Consider the following 18,857-nt stretch of genomic DNA (forward strand, 5'->3'; position numbering starts at 1 on the left):
TCTCTGTCCATGGGATTTCCTAGGCAAGGGTACTGGAGTGGGTTGCCAATTCCTTCTCCAGGGGATCTTCCTAGACCAGGGATTGAACCTGCATCTCCTGCATTGGCAGGCAGATTCTTTACCACTGAGTCACCAGGGAAGCCCTAATTGGATAGTTGCTTTATAATGTTGTGTCATTGTGTTTGCTGTACAACAGAATGAATTGGCTATCTGTATACATGTGTCCCCTCGTCCTTTAGCCTCCCTCCTGCCCACCCCCACGCCAGCCCTCTAGGTCACCGCAGAGCACTGAGCTCTCTCCCTCTGCTACACAGTCGCTTCCCACTAGCTATCTGCTAAACACAAGGCAGTGTACACATCCCAGTGCTGCTCTCTCAAGTCGCCCCACCCTCTGCTGTCCCTGCTGTGTCCACAGCTCTGCTCTCTGTGTCACACTTGCACATTTGCCCACGAATGCAATATGGAATTTTTCTAGATTCCATATATATGTGTGAATATACAGTATTTCTTTTTCTGACTTACTTCACTCTGTATGATAAACTCTAGGTTCATCCACATAACTGACTACAAATTACCCCAATATTGTTCCTTTTTATGGCTAATATTCCATTATATATATGTACCACAACTTCTTTATGCATCTGTTGATGGATATTTTTTTTATTCTTGACAACATTGTTCCCTTAACATTGTTGCTGAAGATCCATACCTGAGTCTCCCATTGTTGCCCCTGCTGGGTGGGGACCAACACCTTCAGAAACACTGCCTGGAGGGCACCACCCCATGTGTGAAGGACAGTGCCGTGGCTTGCCAGGCCAGCTCGCCTGCCACTCCCAGCTCAAGCTCCAAGATGCAGACCAGGTGAGGTGCTGCTCCTTCTCCAGGGAAGGTATGTAGTAACTTCCAAGACTAACTGTACCAAGAAAGTAAGGATGCTGTTGAGTGGAAAGACCTAAAAAGTGTTTTCATTGATCCAAAACTCACTTAGGAATCCTCACAGGGGTCCTCATTTGCTCCACAAACACCCGAGCCCCTATCGCATGCTGTCCATTCCACAAGGCACTTGGAGGGGCAGCAGGTGACGAGGCCCCCCAGGCCTTGCCTCTCTCCAGTACAGTGGCCACTGGCTATTCAAATGTAAATAAGTCAGAGTTCTGTTCCTCTTGCACTGGCCACATTTCGGTGCCAGTCCCTCGGCACACCTGGTGACCACTATACTGGTGGATGATGATGCAGCACAGCATCCCCCTCAGCACAGACAGGTTTCTGCAGGCAGCACTCTCTAATGGGCTGAGCTGGCTCTGTCCCGCCTAGCACAGAAAGGTTTCTGTGGGCAGGGCTCTCTAATGGGCTGGCTCTGAGGAGCAATGTCAGGTCTGCGGAGCTGACCTCGTCCAGCCTGGGCACCTGACACGTTGGCCGTGAGACATTCCAGACAAAGGCAGCCTCTCACTTCTTTTCCTTCAGTTCCACAAGCTCTTGTGTGCCCCTCAACAACTCTCTCTCTCTTCTAGCACTGAAACAGAAGAACCGCAATGGAGAAGCACGTCGGCCAGCGCACCCCAGCCCCCAGAGAGACCCCCAGAGCCCAGGGACACCAAAGGTTCCTGTCCGCCCCGCAGTAAAGGAACCTTGGCAGTCGTTGAAGGTAGGCTGTGAACTTACATGACCGCATAATTCACGGCTGCGAGTGATATCCTTCCTGGATCTGTCTTTGAGGAAAGCAGGATAGAACCTGCCTCTTGTACAATTTTTTCTTGTTTTGCATTATTTGAAAAGCCCTTTGTCAGAATGTGGAGGTGAGAGTTCCTGTTCATCTTTGAAAGGCCGTGGTGGCCCTGGCATCTCATCCTCCCTTCTGGCCAGGCACCCCTGTGCCTCCTGCCAGCATCAGAGCCACCATCCTCACAGCCACACACAGAGAACAGGCAGACAAGGGGAGCAACATGTTGTTTTATTGATGCAAGTACGTCCAGTCACACCAATAGCTGACATCCTGCATTATGGTACAGCTTGATACTCAGAGTTCATCTCGAAATACCAAAACATCAGAGTTAGGGTATGTATCAAATTGGAAAAACAAAATAGCAAATGTAGACACTGTGGCAGGTCGGCACTAGAACTGATAACCCAGTGAAGTGCACACTGATGTGGAAGCTCCTTAACACGTGGACAAAAAAGGTTTTAACATTGTATTCCAAATATAGACTCTCAAGTTTTAAACCTTTATCTCAAATACATAAAGCAGTATGTACTATCAGTATACAGTATGTACTTTCGAGAACATCTGGAAAGTGCAAAAACACTGTGACAATACAGTGTGAATATCCTCGCTCCACCCGGGGCTGAGGGCAGCATCAGCAGCAGATCACAAAGCCACCTCCCCCTGAGGCGGCGGCGGCACATCTCCAGGCTCTCCCAGGAGTTCTGGGAATTGGCAAAACAGATCCATCCTCACCCAGGCCTCCCAGCTGGAGGCTCTGACGCCAGCCATGTGGGGGAGAGAGGGTGAGTAGTTCGAGGTCTGCTTGGGTGGAATGAAAGCCCGCCAAGAGGGAGACAGGCAGCGTGGACTGCCCGCTTCTGGCCTTGGAGGGAGCAGAGCTGTCGTGGTCCCACGGCCAGAAGTCAGACAGAAAATGGAGCGCACGCCTCGAGTCCTGGTGTGGAAGCAACTCCGAATGTCGGGCAGGCGTATGTGCATGTGCTCCGGCAGATACGGGCCTGGCTACCTTTGGGTTTCAGTTCCACTAGGGGTGCCCCCCAGCCCAGAGGGAAGGAGGGTACTGATTTGTAAGTTGCTTCTTTTCACTTTGTACTTGGACTTCAGGGTGGCTTTCAGTGTCCCCTTCCTCACTGCACTGTGTTTTCACTTCATTACGGCTAAGCGTGTCAGAGTGACAGCCTGGAAGACTGACAGTCCCATGATTCCCCTCCTCACGCTATTTGAGATTTTCTCTTTGCCTAAAATGTAGTTGAGTGATTTGCCAGACATATTCCAACAGAAAATATGCTGCCAGGTATCCCCCTTCCCTCCCCACTGACCCCGATAAATCCCTGATAAAGGAAAATGAAAATGTAAACTTTGGAAAGCCCATGTTCAAGGTGCACTTCTAGAAATGAGCAAATGAGACCCCACCCCCACCCCCGGCCACCCGAGCCCTTCCTGCCGGACCCTCGCAGGCCTGGGCACTGAGGGCAGCACTTTCCCGGCGCCTCCAGCGGCCCAGCTGCGGGCGAGACCGGCCTCCAGTACCCTCTAAGGCACTAACCCCGACATCTGGCTGGAAAGGAGGCAGGGCTCACGTTGGTTTTGGTTGGGTTTTTTTAAATATTTTTTTGTAAGATGTTAATAATCAAAAGTAGAAAATAAAAATCTACATTTCATTAGAATAAGATGTTATCATGGACACCATCTCCCATGATACTCTTTCCCCACCCCTCCCCAAAGCAGGGCCCTGCCCTGTTATTTAAAGTAAACAAAAGAACTTTGTTAAGTGCCAAAGGTTGATGCATGAAATAATTATTTTTTTCTTCATAAAAGTTATGTACAAAATGGACCCCAACCAGTGAGGCCTCCTCATCTCAACCCATATCAATCAAGATTAAAACTCAGTACATAAGTGTGCTTCATCCAGCGTCTGCAGGCCGCATCCGTGCCTTCAGGCTCTGTTAAGGAGAGTGGTCCTAAAGGTGGGCAGGGAATGGGGAAATGGTCAGGCAGCCGCAGGCCCTTCCCCCGGGCAGGCCTGTGCAACTAGGGGAGGTCTGGCTGCCAGGAACCGGCCATGGAGGGAGGGTCAGGGAAATTCAAACCCCAGGTCCTCAGGGATGCTCCCTCACCTCATCCTTTCCCTTCCTGATAGACTCGGGCATGGGGGTTGGTCGTGGGGTCCCGAGACTGCTCCTGGAGTTCTCCTACCTGAGGGTCTTCCAGCTGTCCTTTTCCATGTGGTTTTCTGGACCTTCACTTTCAAAGGAGGCGATGAAGAGAGCTGAGAGACAAGAAGACCCTCAGAAGCCATGTCCACACACGGTCAGTCTGCCCCCAACACACATACCCTTCTCACACTCTCCCTTCCAGGGTGGAGTGAGGCCCAGGAAGGAACTCCCAGACCAAGAAGGCAGTGATGTCTGGCCTGGGATGGTCCTCAGGGGTCTGCTGTGTGGGGCCCCCAGCTGCCTGGGGACTCTTGAGACTTCTCTGGTTCCGCAGCGATGACCCAGCCCCATCCTGGCTCTCCGGAGCCCTATCTCTTCTTGTCCTTCATCTCCCATCTACTCGCATCCCACCCTCATGCACTCTCCCGAGAGCTGAGCTTCCCCCGTGTAGCATGGGAATAACCACCCCATGTCAGAGTGACTTTCACAGTGTGTACCTGGGCGGGGGGCACTCACCTTCTTCGCTGTAGATGGGAGCCGTCAGCAGGTAACTCTGAATCTTCTTATCCTTCTCGAAGGGACACTCCACCTGTGTCCATGTCATGAACTCATGGATCTGCCTGGAGATCTCCCAAAATTTCTGAAGGGTCAGAAGATTTGTCACTGTAAGCTTGAAAACCTTGGTTAGGGAAGGGGACGTAGGCTCTGCTTTCAGCCTGCTGCTCGCCCTCTTGGTCCCAGCGAGACAGGGCAGCAGCCCTACAGAGCCAGCTCAGACCTCAGAAGGGCCCACACACACACAGCACCACCAACCAGAACACACCCTGACCTCACTCTACGGGGTCCTTGTGTCACCGAGCTGTGTAACCAGTTCACCCACCCAGAGCTAGGGCCACTGCACACCCGGAGGTCACTTAGCAGCCATGAACCTCCCTAGGTAGGGACAGGGCACAGGGCTGAGCTAACCTTGAAGTTAATGTGTCCGTTGGGCAGGTGGTTGGTGTGGATTTTGTGCAGGAAGTAGATGTCCTTGACGAAAAGGTTGAACACGGGGATGACGATCTTCTCCCGGCTGCTGTTGGCCGTCTGGGACCTCTGCGTGGCCCCCTGCAGGGCTGTCCGGTAGTTGCAGAAATTGCTGGACGGGTCCATGTGGTGCTGTGGGCAGACGGGAGGATGTGGTGGGCACTGCACCCCCATAGCCCTCAGACCTGCTCAGGACACCCTCTGCAGGAACCAGCTCTGGGCGGCCCGTCGTTTCCAGAGTGAGCACAGTGGGGGAGGCGCAGAGGGCACTGGGCTGTGCACCAGGCCAGGCCTTTGGTTTAGGGTCCGAGCATCAAAGGAAGAGCTGGAGAGGTCTCAGCAGCTCGCTCACACCTCTTCCTTCCCTCCTGAGTATGCGTCTTAACCTCCTTCAAAACCTCCCTCTGCCCTTTCGCAGAGGCCGACAGCCCCAAACCTGACCAGCTCCACAAACTCTTACGAAACTGGATTCTGTGATCAGGTACATCTGGTCAAGGCTGCACACTCACTGGCCAGCCCCTGGGCCACTCAGACAAGCCAGGACCTCGGGAACAGGCCAGTCCGCTTGGTCAGCCTTGCCCAGCCTGAGGTTATCGGCCTGCCTTTGCCAAACCCCTACTAATCTCTCCCCAGAATTCTGCTTTAGGCAGTGCCGGTTCTGACTGAAGTCCCGAAGCCGAGGATGCGTGGGCCGCCCGCCTCCCGGGGGCAGCGCGGCCAGGCCTGCTGACACGCCCGACACCGGACGGCACTCTGGGCAGCACGTCCTCACAGGGGCTGAAGCACGATGGGAGCCCCCTCCTGAGGCTGACATCTACCTCTAAGACGTCGAACTTTGCCGTCTTGACCTTGGACCACGTTTTCTTCAGCCTCGCCACAGGACTGAGGTTCATGCCAGCTGCAGGGAGTGACAGGCAGGGTGAGGGCCAGGGGAGGTGGGCCCCGCAGCACTAGAGGGGGGCCCCGGGGGCCGCACACTCACAGATGATGGCCATCATGGAGTTGAAGTTGCCGATGTTGAAGCACTCTCGGGCCACGTCAATGAAGAACTCCAGCATGCGGGTCCGGTGCTTCTTCTTCACTACCTGGAGGGCGGCCAGACCACTCAGCTTGGGCCCCACTGGGGGTCGTCCCCTCCAGCCCCAGCCCCTGAAGGGCAATGGGGAGCTGCCTGTGCCCACAGAGGCTGTGGGACCGGGTTGAGGGGACATGCCCAGGCTGCAGAGGCAGGAGATGAGGCCGTGGTGGTTTGCTGCTGGGCCAAGGGGCGGGAGGGCAGGCAGAGGGGACCATGCTAGGCACAACAGGGTGCTTCCACAGTGGGTCACTGTTGTAATTTAAGTCATCGCTTTGGGGCGGGGGCGGGGGTGTGGTACTTCCAAGGCCTTGGCAATAAAAGTTTCCTGACTCCACTTACAAAGTTTCATCCTCTGCGGGGAAGGGGAGGCAGAGCCGCAGGGGACACCGTGGGGTCAGGAGGAGACTGCGCCCCACTGGGGCTGCCGTGCAGCACTCACCCGGCACACCTCGGTGGCCACCAGCATGCTGAGGCAGTTGAACCAGTTGTCATAGGCCTCCAGGCTGTAGGTCTTGGTCATGTCCCCTCGGCACTGCAGGGACATGGCAGGTCAGAGGGAGCCCAAGGACCCTGCCGGTGGGTGCTGCTTCACCCCACCCCGAGAACCAAGGAGCTGGGAGAGGAGACTCTGAAAGCAGGGAGGGGGGGGGGGCTGCTGGACAGGCCCCCAGGGGATCCCTCCAAGCCCTGCACGGATCAGCTTGGAGGCCTCTGGGAACACAGCCCCCCGCCCAGCATACATCACCCTGCATGGCCGTCGTCCACCCCTGGAGCAGGTGCCAGGAGACCAGACCCACGCGCGTCAGTTGTGAGCCCCACCTCCAGAGCGCCCTCAGCCCTCACCCTGTGCTTGTCCCGGGAGTCCGTGTGGCTGACAATCTGCATCAGGTCCTCGGGGTGGATGCTGCTGACTCTCTCCTGGGGGCAACAGGGAGACAGCACAGGAAGGGTGACCATCTGCCCTCCTCAGGCCAGCCCCACCCTCAGGGCACAGAGTGTGTCCAGAGCAGCAGTCAGGACCTCCCTGCCTGGGTGGGCACCACAGCCATGGCCCTTCCTCAGAGCGCCCAGCGGACAGGGCCCCCAGAAGTACCCCAGGGGTCGGGAAGGCCCCCCTGGGAGCAGGGGGACAGGACTGTGTGCAGAAGCCTCAGGGTCACGGCTGCTACAGGCAGGGTGCCTGCCCAGCCCAGGGCACAGGCAGGACTAGGGGACCAGAGCCAGTGGGAGGAGCTCTGCTCTGCCCCTGGAAGCCCCTGCCATGAACATGGGGCTGCCATGATCTGGGGAACCAGCTGCTCAAGTGGGCACACGCCTGCCAGAGGCAGTGGTCAAAGCTGCCATGCGGGCTTCCCCCAACACCCCAGTCTGACCAGCAGGGGAGACCCTGCCGCACCCTGTGGGGGCTGGTGAGAGGATGAGCACCTGAATGCCCCCCAGCCCTGCACTAGAAGGGTGTCCACCACACTAACCAGCTCGATATGTGTCAGCTGCTGGGCCAGCACCAGGGGGTCGCAGCACACGCCCAGGATGTCCTTCTGAGCAGCGGGAGGCTTGGCCTTGAGGACGGGCCCTTTGTCCATGGCCGGTGAGCGGAGCTTCTCCCGCAGCTCCTGAAGCTGGCTCCGGGCAGCCAGGGACAGCAGCAGGCTCTGCGTCATCTGGGCGATGGCCTTCTTCACAGTGCCGTTCTCCTGAGGGGCGGGGGTGGAGAAGGTGCTGTCGTGGGCTGGAGGGACCTCCTGGAGGTACCCAGCTCATCTCCGGGGACCTACCTCTCACTAGGCACCCACCCACATGGCAGGAGGAGGGGGCCTGGGACCATTCCCACTCTAGCCACAGGGTGTTCATGTGCAGAGGATGCCGAGGGCAGGCCTGTGTGTTGCTGGCCAGCTGAGCTGCCCTCATGGGGGTGAGAAGCAAATAGGGCCGCCCGGCAGCCCTCTTCAGGAGAGTGACTGCCAAGGGGACCATGTAGAGAGCTCCCCAGACAAGGCCCCCCTGCCAGGATCTGAGGGACCTCACCTCATCACACTGGGTGACCCGATGGGTGATGGCCTTCAACTCAGCCATGGCCTTCTCGTCCTGGAAGTCAAAGGGGAAGGCCTCCGTCCACTCCTTAAGCAGCTGCACGATCTTGGCTGAGAAGGACTTCAGCTTGGCCTGGGTCAGGGCAGATACAGTGAGGTCTGTGGCCCCCCCACCCATCCTCACAGGACCTGCGTCCCCTGCCCCGACACTGGGCTGAGGGCTACCGGGTAGGGACAGACCCCCGCTGCCTTCGTCCACCTGCGGTTCTGTCTTTCCCTGCTTCACTTTCCATTCCCCTGACGCCAGCTCTCTTGTTCACTTAAATTCATTTTCAAAAGACCACCATGACATAGAAAACTAGTCTCATTTGCTGTAATTAGAAGTTACCCATAAAAAACACGATGAAGGGCCTCCCTGATGGCTCAGTGGTAAAGAACTGGCCTACCAGTGGAGAAGACACAGGTTCGATCCCTGATGCAGGAAGATCCCACACGCCACAGAGCAGCTACGCCCATGCACCACTACTCCTGGGCCTGCTCTCCAGGGCCTGGGAGCCACAGCTGTTGAGCCCGCACACCCTAGAACCCACGCTCCACATGGGAGAAGCCGCCACAATGAGAAGCCGGCCTCTACAACTAGAGAGTAGCCCCCACTCGCCGTACCTAGGAAAAAACCCTCAGCAATGAAGATCCAGCACAGCCGAAACAAAAGTATTTTAAAAAAATGATGAAAAGCAAGCAAACTTATGAATGTTAAGCAGGAAACTGCCTTCTCTCCGTGAAAAGCAGGTTGGCAAGTGCCAGGAAGGACTGCAGACACCCCAGGCGTCCTCTCCCCAGGTCCACACGCATACACAGCTCAAGAATAGGGTACAGGATGCTCGGTGCCCGGCCCCGCTCAGGTTCACCAAACCCTTCCTGGGCCCACCTTGGCTCCTGCCTGCCCCTGACTCGCCCCCTGTGCCTACCTGGACCATCCTGGCCCTGCCTGCCCTCGGGGCCTGGCCCCCTCATGACCCCACTGCCCACCCCCACACCTGCCTGCCCCCGGCCACCCATGCCTGCCTTATTTAGCCCACTGATTCCACCCTCGCCCCCTGCCCAGGCCCTGGTTAGGTCATGGCAGTCATGGCACCTCAGGAGGCCCTGCTGACAACCCCCAGGTGCCTGCTGCACCCACAGCAGAACAGGAGGCCTGCGTTCCCTCCTCAGAGGCCCCGCCCTGCATGTCACCCCAGACAAGGCTGGCAGACTCGCCCCAGGCTCCTCTCAGGCCTCTGCTGACCCCTTGCTGACCCTCAACCTCAGATTCCATCTCCCACTCACTCTGTTCTGGCTGTTTTCCACCCATGCCTTCAGGAACCCTTCCTGGTCCCCACACTGCAGTCTCTGCCCGTCCCGCTCCCAGCCCAGCAACCCCAAGACAGACCCCCGAGGGGACACTCGGAAGAGCCTTCGCTGCAAACCTCCGGTGGCAGGAGGCCCGGCCAGGTGGACGGACAGGTCATTGGGAACAGGCCCTGCCGGCTTTTTGCCAGTCTGCCTGCCAGCCCCTGCCCCAGGGCCTCAGGGATAAGCTGTGATTTCGTAACCATCCTGACCACCCAGAGCCTGACTCGGTCAGGAGACGTGACTGTGACAGACACCCCTATCTGCGCCACTGCAAACTCCAGCCTGCAGGTGCCACGCCTACTCTCCTTAGAGGGGGCGGTGACTCAGGAGGTGAGCCGGCCTTCTCCACAAGCTGAGCCGGACTCTTCCTCTGGGGTCCTGGCCTGGAGCAGGAGAGCCGTTCACTGTGGTCCTCCACCGGGAGGGGTGCGGGCACCCGCCAACAGCAGTCCCTCCAGCACCCTGGGAGTGTACTCCACGTGCGCCCCTGCAGACCCCTAGGAAGCCCAGCTCCAGCGATGCCAGGAGGCCAGACAGGCAGACCTGCCCCCAACAGGAAGGGCCCCTGGCCGGCTCAGCCAGGCCCCATCCTGAGCCAGCTTCTTGCCCAAGCGTGAGCGAGATGGGCACAGTCAGGAGCTCGCTTTACCTTCTCGGACCCAGCCTCCAGCTGCTGCCTCTGCTCCACGCAGAGCTGCCCCACGCGGGCCAGCAGGTCATGAGGGGGAATGAAGACCCGGGAGCTCAGGAGAAACGTGAAGATGTACGTCCTCTGAAGACAGATGGAGAGAGTGACGAGGGAGTCAGGCCCAGTGTGGTCCCCAGGGGTGGCGCGGCTGACCCTGCCCCATGGCCCAGCCGCCCCCCAGACCCAGCACAGGCTGCATAGCTCAGCTCACCTTGAATGCCCTTCCTCGTCCTCACTGCTCCCCAGTCCTGCCCACCAGGCACGGCACAGACAAAACCCCACTTGGCAGCGGCTCTCCACCACCTCCCCTGATGAGCTCAGCTCCCAGTGCTCTTACTCTGCTGGGAGCCTTCCCTACCCACTGCCCAACCCCACGCTGGGAGCTAAATCCGAACGTGCATGTTGGGGGGACCCTCCGGACCTGGGTGGGGCTGCTGCCCAGGCCGCAGTGCTCCCTGGGTCAGGCGCCAAGGGATGCTCCGTGGCCAGTGAGGCAGGGCCTGGGTGGTGGGGGGTCTGTGGGGGTCTTGTCTGTGGGGTAGGGCAGGCTCTCCTTGGCCCCAGGATCCCACATCAGAAACTGCTGCAAGCCGCGGTCACCAGTCAGCTGCGGGGCTCACCCCCACCCTGCCACACCAGGACCCCCGGTCCCACGCCCACGCGTCCTTGTCACCGGGCTGTGGTGCAGGCTGAGGGGTGCTCGCGGTCTGAGAGGCGGCAGGACCCAGAGCTCTCAGAAGCTTTTGTCTGATGTGGACTCTGCCAGGCCCCTGCCTGCAGACAGGGCGGACTTGGGGGTGAGGAGGCTGCTTGGGGCTCTCCCGGGGACTCTAGTCAGACAGTAATCCACCCTCACCTGGTTGCTGCAGGCTGAGGGGCCTGGGAGCCTCCGCCCCAACTCTAGGCCCAAAGAAGCAGGTCTCCCTTGCTCCAGCCTAATGCCAGCCGGGCCGTGTGTGCTGGGTGTGCAGCTCCTGGAACCAGGCTCCACCGTCAGGCCCTCATGGTCCCCACACAGCCTTCAGAGGCCATGGGGAGAGGCGGTTTCCCTGGAGTAGCAGGGGATCCTCTACCAGCAACCCCCCCCCCTTCCCCCACCACCTCCACCCCCGACAACTCCAAACTGCCCACTTCCTGTCCCCAGGCTGTGCAGCATGCAGACACTAGGGTCCCAGCTGGTCAGCGTGAGACCCTCAAGGACCCCTTCGAAGCAGAAGGGTTTGAACGTGAAGAAAGCCGCCCGGCGGCCACATCTGGGAGCTCTTAGCCCAGGGCAGAGGAGCGCCCAGAGCAGGAGCTGGCGTCTCCGAGGGGTCTGCAGGGCAGGGGCGTGAGGAGAGGGCAGGGGCGTGAGGAGAAGTCAGGGAGCCCAGGTGCTCACCGGAGAGACCCCATTCTGCCACCACCTGCCCTTTGCTCTCCCCTGGGACTCAGGCTGGGACCCTGGGGCACAGTATTTTAGGGACAACACAGGAGGAGCTGGCTGAAGAGGCTCCTCTGGGACAGGCTGAGAGGGGAGCCTCCCCCTACGTGGACACAAGGCCACTGTGGCGCAGACCAGCATGCGGCTTGGAGGTCCCCACCCCTGGGGGCTGCAGCCCTGCTCTGGGCATCTTCAGGGCCTGGGGTCCCGTCTTCCCAGCTCTGCCGCCCAGAACCTCGGCTGCCATGCCTGCACCCCCAACAGCGGCCCCAGCCGGGCGAGAGGATGGATGGGGTGGATGGATGGATAGACAGAGGTGTGGATAGAAGCCCGGGAGGGAGGGAGGCGGCCTGGCAGGTGAGGGTGGGCCAGGAAGCCGGGAAGCCCAGCTGGAGGGCAGAGGGGGCGGCTGCTCCCCACCCTCCCTCGCAGCCCCATGTGTGACGCGGCCCCTAGGACGGAGGGGCGCTGGAGAGGGAGCCAGGAGCAAGCCCACTCCGCCATGAGTGGTCACTACCAGCAGCAGAAGGGAAGCCACACACGACAGGGGACACTCTCATGCTTCCAAGAACGTGCCAACGTCATCTGGAGTGACGGGGAGGCCTGGGGCTGCCCTGCCCGCATGGGCAGGTGCCCCGGGGTCTGTAGGCGGCCAGAGTGGAAGTCATTCTGAAGCATGGCGGCTCGGGGACAAAGTCAGCTTCCCAGCTCAGAGACAGGCCCCACGCTGGGTGGACCCTCCCCAGAACCCCGCAGCACTGGCCTGCCCCTGAGCCTCCTCTTCTCCCTCAGGGCCACCTTCTACTCGCCTGGGGGCAGCAGGGGCAGAGATGGGCGGGGCAGGAGAGCAGGGGAGGGGAGGGCAGGGCTCCGTCCACTCTGACCCGGCCCCCCTCCCCAGCCCGGCCTCCCTCCCCGGCCGTCCCCGTTGGTCACCAGGCACTCACGTCAGGGTAATAGTCCACTGTGGGGACCAGGTGCTCCATCAGGGCCTCCAGGGACCCCGAGATGAGACGTCCATCTTGGAAGATGAGGTCCCCAGAGCCGCTGGCCCCACCGCCTCGCTCCCCCATGCCGGGCTGCCCCTGTCCACTACAGCTGGGCCCGAGGATGCTGGAGAAGACCACAGACGTCTGGGGCATAGTTTCCTGCGAGGAAGGAATGGGACGGTCAGACATCAAAGACTCCTCCGCCCAGCCCTCCTTCCCGGCCAGCCGCAGGGAGGGCCTGAGCCCCAGCAGGGCCGGGAGGGGGTCATCAGATGTCAGCGCAGGCAGAGGACAGGCTCCTCAGTGGCCCTGAAGCCACTGATCAAGATGTCTGATAAACATTTCCTCAGCATCTGCTCTGTGCATACCAGGCCTCATTCCAGCCACCTGGACACACAGCACTCTGCCTCCTGGGGTTCCGTCCCAGCAGGAAAGCCAAACCACGGGGAAGAAGTAAAAACAGCACCAGGGGAACACCAAGTGTGGCGGGGGGGGGCCGCGGCAGCCGCAGGGAGGTGGCCCTGAGGCAGGCTGAGCATGAGCTGCGCGGCTTCCGGCATAAAAGAGGGATGTTCCAGGTACAAGGCACAGCCGGTGCTGAGGTCCTGAGGCCAGGACGCGGGAGGGGATCAGCAGGAGAGTAGTCTGGGGAGTGACCAGCCTGACTGTATACACTGGTGGCCCAGGGTGCAGCCAGTGAGTGACCCAGGAGGCGTGGGTGCTTGGGGCACAGGAGTGACCTGACTCAGGGGGAGCGTCACTGTGGCCACCGTGTGGAGACCAGTGAGGGAGAGATCTGAAAACCAACTGGTCTGGGCTTTGCCATCACAAGACCCTGGAAGAGATGGCTCAGGTCAGGTGACAGAGGAGTGCAGCAGGGTCGGCTCTGGACACTGGGAGGATGGTCTTTGACCTGAGCCACTGACCGGCATGGGGGAGGTCTCTGAGGGTGGGGTCGGGGGAAAGACCTGGAACTTGCTCTGGACTCGCTGGATCTGAAATGCCTGTTAGATGCAGGTGTTGGGCAGCAGTCTGGGGTTCAGTGTGACGGTCGAGGGTAACCCCTCGCACGGCAGCCAGGCTCTGCTGGAGGCTCTCCTGAGGCCTGGGACACTCTGCAGCCCTCTGTGCCTCAGTTTCCTCTCTGCCCAGGCAGCCGATTCCGCGATGTCAGCGGGTACACACCTGCCAGCCCGAGGCTCGGGAACCAGCACCCGTGGGTACACTTTCCTTCCTACTCCCTGGACGGGTGGAGGGGGGCCTACCCCACCCGCTGGGCTAGTCCCCCCAGGCAGGACAGGGAGACTGAAGTAGGGGTGGAAGAGCTGGCCCTTCCTGCCTCTGCGGGGAATGTCTCACCCTCTCAGGTCACCAGCAGACAGGGGCTACCACCCCACGCCCAGCTCCCCAGGCAGCCACACTGACCTCTCCAAGCCCTAGGAAGCAGAAAGAGCCCCCAGGGCCAACCTGCCAGGGATGCTGCCTTCAACTGGACCTGGTCTGCTCTCTCACTGGGGCCAGGGCCAGCCCTGGAGCCCTTCCGGCCTCAGCTTCCCCACCGTGCAGAGCCAACAGCAGCCACGATTACTTTACTGCCACAAAGGACCCTTCCAAGAGCTTTACCAGCAGAGCCTGCTCCCACCCCACAGCACATAAGCCGAGCCTCACACCAGGGTGAAAGGGGCCCTGGGTCAAATGACACTGGCTTCCCTGCCAAACGCCTGGAGGTCCCCTTAGAACTCTCAGAACATCCTTTGAGATGAGGGCAAGTGCTCAAGGGAAGTCCCCGGGGCCAAGGCCAGGACTGCAATGTCTGTCCCCCAGGCTCCATGCCGCCCCTGCTCCACGGGTTCAGACTCACAGAACACTCCCCACAACCCATGTTACAATGAACATTCCCAGGCCCCACTGGGTCAGAAATTTGGGTTGGGTCTTCTTTACCGCTCAAGTCAAAGAATCACTGACTCGGACAAACTCTTCATCTTTCAGATAATGAATCAGAGGCTCCACAAGAAGGAACTCAACTGAGGGAACCCTAGGATTTCCAAGTTCAGCCTAGGTGCCACCACCTCTAGGAAGCTCCCCTGGGTTAACCCCTGGACTGCTGACCCACAAGGCGAGAAATGCCTGATCACCCACCTCAACGTCTTCCTGTCTGGCTGGAGCCCGGCCCGCAGCCACACTCAGGAATCATTTCGGGGAGGAAACAGTGGACGCCCTGGTGGCTGCTCTGCTGCTGTCACTAGCTCCGGAGGGGACCTGGACCCCAGAGCTTCAGTTGAGGGGCCATCGCTGTGGGGTGACTTTCCCACGATCACACAGTTCTGGGTTCAAAAGGTGACCTGAGCCTGGTGACTGTGGTCAGCTGGACATCCTGACCCCAAGCTTCTTGGCCATCAGAGATGGCGTTTCCGGAGCCCCTGGCCCCTCACCTGCGGAGGGAGTAGGCTGCTCTGATCAGGAGGTGCTACGTATGGGGCACGCTGATACCCCTGCTAACTTGCACAGTCCCCACCCGATCCCCCACAGGGCAAGGCCACCTGCAGGGACACCTGCCCCGGGGCTAGGAGGTCAGGAGCCAGTGGGAAGCCAGCCTGGGGACTCACCCCCCCCAGCTCTGCCACCCATAAGGGGATGGACGAGTCCAGCAGGAGGCCACGGGGCAAGTTCTACTCTGGGCACCAGCCCACCACTCCCTGGGAGCCTCAGCACTCACTGTCTCCCTTGACAGATGAGGGGCAGACGCTCAGGGTGGAGTCACCTACCCAGGGGTGGGGCCCCCGTCCACGTGTCCTGGACTTATCACGCTGCTCCTACCCCAAGGCTCCCCTCCTGTGTGAGGGTCTCTGTTCCCCCAGAGACTGTGCCCCAGCACCTGCGTACGCACAGCCCAGGAGGTCATGGGAACGAGCAGCCGGGTGAGGCCCATCCCTCCAGCTTGGGGTGGTGACCCCTCTCACAGTGGTGACCCCACCACTGGACTCACCAGGTGCACAAGACCCCGTATCAGTCATTAAATGACATCAGCAGATGTGACCGTGACACGTGCATAAATGCACAGAGGACATCCAGCCACCCCTGGCCATGCTCATCACAGAGATTACTGCAAGGGAGCAGAGGAGGGAGGGGACTTGCTTTCCATTCTACACATTTGTCAGCTACCTGATAACGTTTCTAAATGGCACATCTATCTTGTCATCTTTTAAATAACTTTTCTTTTTTAATGCAAAGAAGCTGAGTTTTGAAATCAGCACTTTTTATAAAGGCAAAACAGGCTTCCCAGGTGGGGCTAGTGGTAAAGAATCCGCCTGCCAATGTGGGAGACGTTAAGACACTTGGGTTCCATCCCTGGGTGGGGAAGATCCCCTGGAGAAGGACATGGTGACCCACTCCAGTATTCTTGCCTGGAGAATCCCGTGGACAGAGGAGCCTGGCAGGCTACAGACTGTGGGGTTGCAAAGAGTCGGACACGACTGAAGCGACTAAGCACGCACATGTGCAAAAGAGGAGTACCAACTACGGTGTAACGTGAGAGCTCACATCACGGGTGAGAGGGGGCACAACAGAGCGTGCTCATGGATGAACTGCTCCAGAAAATCGATACTGAGCGACTTCTCTTCCAGTGGGCGTGTTCCAACCCTCCCTGCTGCACACAAAAGATCAGAAACACAGCTAAGAAACAGATCAGCAACAGATCGGGGGGCTTCTACAGCCACAGCTGGGGAGGAGACCCCACCTCCCACGCTAACCCTAACAGCAAGGGGAGGCCCTGCTCAACACCCAGGGCAGGGGCTGGTCTCCACATCAGTCACATGCCTCATCAAGCGGGTCACGGCCAGCATACACGAGGAAAGCGGCGGCAGACATCCAAACTAAAAAGAGCCCCTGCACCAAAAAATATTAAACCCACATAGGGATGATCCTTCCTAAACACATCCCACCAAGACAGTCTGAGGGTCTGGCACTGGGAAGACACTCCCCCCCACCCCCCACCCCCAGAGCATTCAGCCCTGAAGGCCAGCAGGGCTTGAGTGCAAGAGCTCCACGGGGCTGGGGGAAACAGACTCCACTCTCGGAGGCCACATACAAGGTCTTGTGTACACCAAGACCAAAGCAGTACCTCCACAAGAACCTGGGCAAGACATAGTTAGGGATCTTGGACACTCTCCTGGGGAGGCAGAGGTCAGCTGACCTGACCTTGCCAACAGCCTGCAGGCTCCAGCACTGGAACGCCTCAGGCCAAACAACCAGCAAGACAGGAGCACAGCGCCACCTGCTGCCTGAGGTCATACTGAGCTCACAGCCACCTCAAAACATACCACTTGAAACAGCCCTGCCTATCAGAGGGACAAGACCCAGCTCCAAGAGGGAAGGCACCAGGCTCCCATCAGGAAACCGGCACAAGCCCCAGTACTAAGCTCGTCCACCAGGGGGCAGACACTAGAAGCAAGAGGAACTACCATCTTGCAGCCTGCAGAAGGGGGACCACAAACAGAAAGAAAGACAAAATGAGATGACAAAGAAATACGGTGCAGATGAAGGAGCAAGACAGAAAACGCCACAAGGACAACTAAATGAAGAGGAAACAGGCAAACTACCTGGAAGAGAATTCAGAGAAATGACAGTAAAAATGATGCAAAATCTCAACAACAAAAAAAGAATGCAAGCACAGACTGAGAAAATACAAGAAATGCTTGACAAAGAGAAGATTTAAACAACAACAAAACCAGATACACAACACAATAACTGAAATGAAAAATACATAAAAAGAATCAATGGCAGAATAGCTGAAGCAGAAGAATGAGTAAGTTAGCTGGAAGTCAAGAGTGGTAGAAATAACTTCCATGGGACATAATAAAAGAAAAAGGAAGGAAAAGAACTGAGGACAGTCTCAGAGACCTCTGGGACAACATTAAATACACCATTTGCATTAGATGGATCCCAGAAGAAAAAGACAAAGATAAAGGGCCTGAGAAAATATTTGAAGAGATTAGAAAGACTTCCCTAACATGGGAGAGGAAACAGTCACCCAAGTCCAGAACGTGTAGAGAGGCCCATACAGGATAAAACCAAGGAGGAACATACTGAAACACACAGTAATCAAACTGACAAAAATTAAATACAAAGAAAAAGTATTGAAAGCAAAAAAGGAAAAGCAACAGATAACATACAAGGGAATCCCCATAAGGTTATCAGCTGGTTTTTCAGCAGAAACTCTGCAGGCCAAAAGGGAGTAACACAATATATTTAAAGTGATGAAAGAGGAAAACCTACAACCAAGAATACTCTACCCAGCAAGGCTCTCATTCAGATTCAACAGAAAAATCAAAAGCTTTACGACAAGCAAAATCTAAGAGAATTCGGTGCCATCAAACAGCTTTACAACAAATGATAAAGGAACTTCTCTCAGTGGGAAATGCAAACTAAAAAAGCTACAATAGATATATACACAAAAAAGAAAAAGCTACCCAAACACAACACTAAAAATAGTCACCGAATCACAAAAGAAAAGAACAAAAGAAGGGAAGAAAAAAAGACTTAAAAAAAAAACAAATCCAAAACAATTAATAAATCATACATATCAATAATCACCTTAAATATCAATGGAATAATACAGATCAAGAATCATACATATCAATAATTACCTTAAATATAAATGGATTAAATGCTCCAACCAAAAGACACAGATTGGCTGACTGGATGCAAACACAAGACCACTATACATGCTGTCTACAAGAGACCCACTTCAGATCTAGGGACACATACAGACAGAAAATGAGGGAATGGAAAAGATATTCCATGCAAAGTGAAATCTAAAGAATACTGGAGTAGCAATACTCGTATCAGACAAAGTAGACTTTATTAAACCGCTAGACCATTCAGGTATGACCTAAATCAAATCCCTTATGATTATACAGTAGAAGTGAGAAATAGGTTTAAGGGCCTAGATCTGATAGATAGAGTGCCTGATGAATTATGGAATGAGGTTCGTGACATTGTATAGGAGACAGGGATCAAGACCATCCCCATGGAAAAGAAATGCAAAAAAGCAAAATGGCTGTCTGGGGAGGCCTTAGAAATAGCTGTGAAAAGAAGAGAAGCGAAAAGCAAAGGAGAAAAGGAAAGATATAAGCATCTGAATGCAGAGTTCCAAAGAATAGCAAAAAGAGATAAGAAAGCCTTCTTCAGCAATCAGTGCAAAGAAATAGAGGAAAGAACAGAATGGGAAAGACTAGCGATCTCTTCAAGAAAGTTAGAGACACCAAGGGAACATTTCATGCAAAGATGGGCTCGATAAAGGACAGAAATGGTATGGACCTAACAGAAGCAGAAGATATTAAGAAGAGGT

General features: G+C 56.9%; 2 protein-coding genes across 19 annotated transcripts in view; one reads left to right on the forward strand and one right to left on the reverse strand.

Moving 5' to 3' along the window:
- Positions 1-6,320, forward strand: part of CSGALNACT2 (chondroitin sulfate N-acetylgalactosaminyltransferase 2) — a 62,757-nt gene extending 56,437 nt beyond the window's left edge. For 6 of the 10 annotated variants that reach the window (XR_011252957.1, XR_011252952.1, XR_011252953.1 and 3 more), the window contains 3 exons: positions 702-861; positions 1,515-1,648; positions 5,542-6,320. The gene's annotated coding sequence lies outside the window, so the exon portion shown is untranslated. Of the gene's footprint in view, positions 1-701; positions 862-1,514; positions 1,649-3,866; positions 4,037-5,541 lie in introns of all 10 variants that reach the window. The other 4 variants (XR_011252958.1, XR_011252954.1, XR_011252955.1 and 1 more) reach the window with 2 other exon arrangements.
- The window catches only part of RASGEF1A (RasGEF domain family member 1A), a 178,089-nt gene continuing 161,167 nt past the window's right edge, over positions 1,936-18,857 (reverse strand). For all 9 annotated transcript variants that reach the window (XM_069571677.1, XM_069571675.1, XM_069571674.1 and 6 more), the window contains 12 exons: positions 12,467-12,667; positions 10,058-10,180; positions 8,012-8,149; positions 7,459-7,680; positions 6,830-6,904; positions 6,426-6,518; positions 5,891-5,993; positions 5,727-5,806; positions 4,849-5,040; positions 4,399-4,522; positions 3,923-3,995; positions 1,936-3,687 (listed from right to left, as the gene is read on the reverse strand). In XM_069571677.1, the coding sequence (XP_069427778.1) occupies positions 3,663-3,687; positions 3,923-3,995; positions 4,399-4,522; positions 4,849-5,040; positions 5,727-5,806; positions 5,891-5,993; positions 6,426-6,518; positions 6,830-6,904; positions 7,459-7,680; positions 8,012-8,149; positions 10,058-10,180; positions 12,467-12,661 (1,443 nt within the window). In that variant the 5' untranslated portion in view covers positions 12,662-12,667 and the 3' untranslated portion in view covers positions 1,936-3,662. The remainder of the gene's footprint in view (positions 3,688-3,922; positions 3,996-4,398; positions 4,523-4,848; positions 5,041-5,726; positions 5,807-5,890; positions 5,994-6,425; positions 6,519-6,829; positions 6,905-7,458; positions 7,681-8,011; positions 8,150-10,057; positions 10,181-12,466; positions 12,668-18,857) is intronic.

Source organism: Ovis canadensis, chromosome 25 (assembly GCF_042477335.2).
Source record: "Ovis canadensis isolate MfBH-ARS-UI-01 breed Bighorn chromosome 25, ARS-UI_OviCan_v2, whole genome shotgun sequence".
Lineage (NCBI taxonomy): Eukaryota > Metazoa > Chordata > Mammalia > Artiodactyla > Bovidae > Ovis > Ovis canadensis.